We start from the raw sequence: 2,833 nt of genomic DNA, 5'->3' as shown, positions 1-2,833 counted from the left end.
TGCTCCTGGTTTCCGTTTTAACCGTTCAGTCTCAGCCTCTCTGTTCTGCCCGGCTCTGGTCTGGCTGGCTGCGGTTTGCCTCGCGGCATTCTTTTTTGTTGTTACACACACAAATGCACCCACACCCCAACACACACACACACACACACACACACATGGCTGATGCCTGAGAGCTGGCACGCCTTGGCAGCGGCAGCATTTTATTTCTTCTTTTTCACTTGCCCCCCATCGTCGTCGTCATCGTCATCGTCTTTCGCTTTTCATTCATTCTGTCCAAAAAAAATAAAACCAGCGAGAAAAAAGAATATGTCTGTTATGTGGCTACAGAATTTTGCAGTAATTAATGGCAACTGTTTGATTAAAAAATTCCACAGATGCCCCCATTTACCCCCATCACCCCTATCCTCCCTCTCTCATTGTCCCTTCCTCTGGATCTATGTATGTGAAAATCTATGCAAATTCCGTAAATTGCTTTAAGCTTTAACTAACTCAATTCGAAAACAGTGTCACATCTCGTAAAGTATTTCAAGTATTTCATATAGAATTTCAAAGCATTTGGCAAACAAACAAAAAATGAGAAACAACAATGGATCGACAGCAGAATTCAAATTGGTTATTTCATACATTACGTTGGACTATTTTCCTTATTATTGGCATTTGTTTCGTGAGTCCCTGCTGTGCTTTAGAGACATATCCTTGTTGAGAATCTCCTTTGTCTTTGTCTTTGTTTTTTTTTTTTAGCTTTTTAATTTCCTCGATTTGCTGACCTATTGCAAAATGATAAGCGATTATTGGTGGTGCAAGGAATGCATTTTTGTTACCTATGATTTTTGGGCATTGGCAGCTACCCTAATACTTCTGATTATGTCAATAATTGCCATATTCCTGGTTATCCGGCAATCGCCACAGGCTCTGCGCATTGTAAGTGCAATTTATACTTACCTCTGATGGGATGAGCGTTTTGCCTTGGTTAGTTGTTATTGTTTCTTATGAGTGATCGTTTTCAGTTTGTAGTACCTTTATTTCTGGCCAGTTGGGTGCAATTTATGCTAATTATGCTTATCGTTATGCAATTTCCCATTGTCAATGAAGTGTCCAAGTTGAGACGCAATGCAGCCAGTTTAAATCATTATGAATCCAAGGTTTGTTCAAGAAATTTCTAATGCGGATTCTTTGCTGTTGCAATTGTTTTCATTTGATTTTCTTCCAGTATTTGTGTTGTGGGGAATTCGGACCCAATGATTATATTAAAAACTCTGGCAAAGTGCCAAGCAGCTGCTATAAGAATCAAACCATGAGAAGCCGCGATATGCATGTAGATGGATGTCTGACCAAGACATATGAAGCCTCTACACCTGTACGGATTGAAATGCTGACGCCAATATTTCAGGTGAGCCCAGGACTTGGCTCTAAAAACTAATTGCATAGTGCATTTCGTTTATTATCAGTTTATATTGGTAATTGCATTGATTTTATATCGATGGCATCTGATATATATAAACGCGCCCATACGCTCCTTAAGATCCTTGAGCAATTTGCATCTTCATCCCTAAGCAGCAAATTGCATTTGCATTTGCAGTTGCCCAGATAAATTGGATGCCAGCAAGACTCAAAAAAAAAAAAGGACTCGACCGCTTACATACAAATAGAGACACAAAGAGACAGAGAGAGAGAGAGAGGGTAAAAATAGTGGAAGCGGAGGATAGCAAGACCTATATACAAACATATCTCATATTTCACAAGCTGTGCAATCAATAACGATAAACACTCAAGTCTGGAATTGGGATAGGGATTGAGCTTGGTCCTGGTCTTGGGCATGCATATGGATGAGCCAATAAAGAAATCAACAACAAAGCATGTCAGACGATTGAAAAAGTATTGCAAATGCCAAGGGATTTCGAATTGGACACGGGACATGGAACACGGAAAAACGGACTTGGACACGGACACGGACACACTCGAAACAATATGCGAAATGCAGTTAAGCGGCAAATATTCAAGGACAATCTTCAATCTCTCCCTTCTCCCTCACGTCAGTCCTTTCTCTTAGTTCTCTGCCTAGTTATTTTTCTCCGCCCCCCCCACCCCTTTTTGTTACTTTTGTCTGTTTTTATGTATGTTTCATACATAAATTTTATTGTTGTCAACATTAAATTTTGGCTCGAGTAAAACAATTTTCAAGCGTTTTGAAATGCATAAAATATGCATACAAAATTGTCCGGCTGCCGACTGAACGACCAACTTTATGGCTAAATAGTTTGCCCTGGCCCAAGCCATTAATGCTTTTTTATGCGGGTTTCTGTGCCAAAAGAGCAAAAAAAAAAAAAAAAACAATCCAAAAAGGGAAATCTACCAAGGAGAGAGAGCGAGAGAGAGAGTAGTAAACTTTTCTTTTCCCCCACTCTCTCGCTCTCTCCCTCTCTCTCTCTCTCTGTGTGGGTGGGTAGCACCACCTTAGTCGCCTTAGCCGCCACCCATAACCATAATAATAACAACAACACTTTGGTCAAACATCTGAAGCGAAACCCATCGCAAAGTTTATGGCGCCAACGCAGAAACTGAAAAACCGAAAGGGTCATGTGGCTCATTAAACTTTGGCCAACAATTTTTTCTAGCGCGCCCTTCCAACTCTAGTCCCATCCCCCTACCCCTTCACCACCACTCTTTCCCCCACCCACCCACATTAACCCACAAAGACAAACAAAAAGTTTTGCACTAAATATTTGCACCATTACAAAAAAGAATACAAAAAAAAAACGAACCCCATATAAGGTGAGTGGCCACAGTTTCTAGTAAATGGGCTAGCAAAAGGGGCAGGAGGAGAATGGGGGGG

General features: G+C 40.8%; 1 protein-coding gene across 1 annotated transcript; it reads left to right on the top strand.

The window, feature by feature from the left end:
• The first annotated feature begins 499 nt into the window (after positions 1-499).
• Positions 500-1,646, top strand: LOC6639487 (protein late bloomer). Its single transcript, XM_002062120.4, has 5 exons — positions 500-664; positions 742-921; positions 1,008-1,142; positions 1,211-1,390; positions 1,449-1,646. The coding sequence occupies exons 1-5, from the start codon at positions 587-589 to the stop codon at positions 1,551-1,553; spliced, it is 678 nt and encodes a 225-aa protein (XP_002062156.4). The 5' UTR covers positions 500-586; the 3' UTR covers positions 1,554-1,646.
• Positions 1,647-2,833: the final 1,187 nt, after the last annotated feature.

Source organism: Drosophila willistoni (genome assembly GCF_018902025.1).
Source record: "Drosophila willistoni isolate 14030-0811.24 chromosome XR unlocalized genomic scaffold, UCI_dwil_1.1 Seg144, whole genome shotgun sequence".
NCBI classification, from domain to species: domain Eukaryota; kingdom Metazoa; phylum Arthropoda; class Insecta; order Diptera; family Drosophilidae; genus Drosophila; species Drosophila willistoni.
This window is presented reverse-complemented; position numbering and strand designations above follow the sequence as displayed.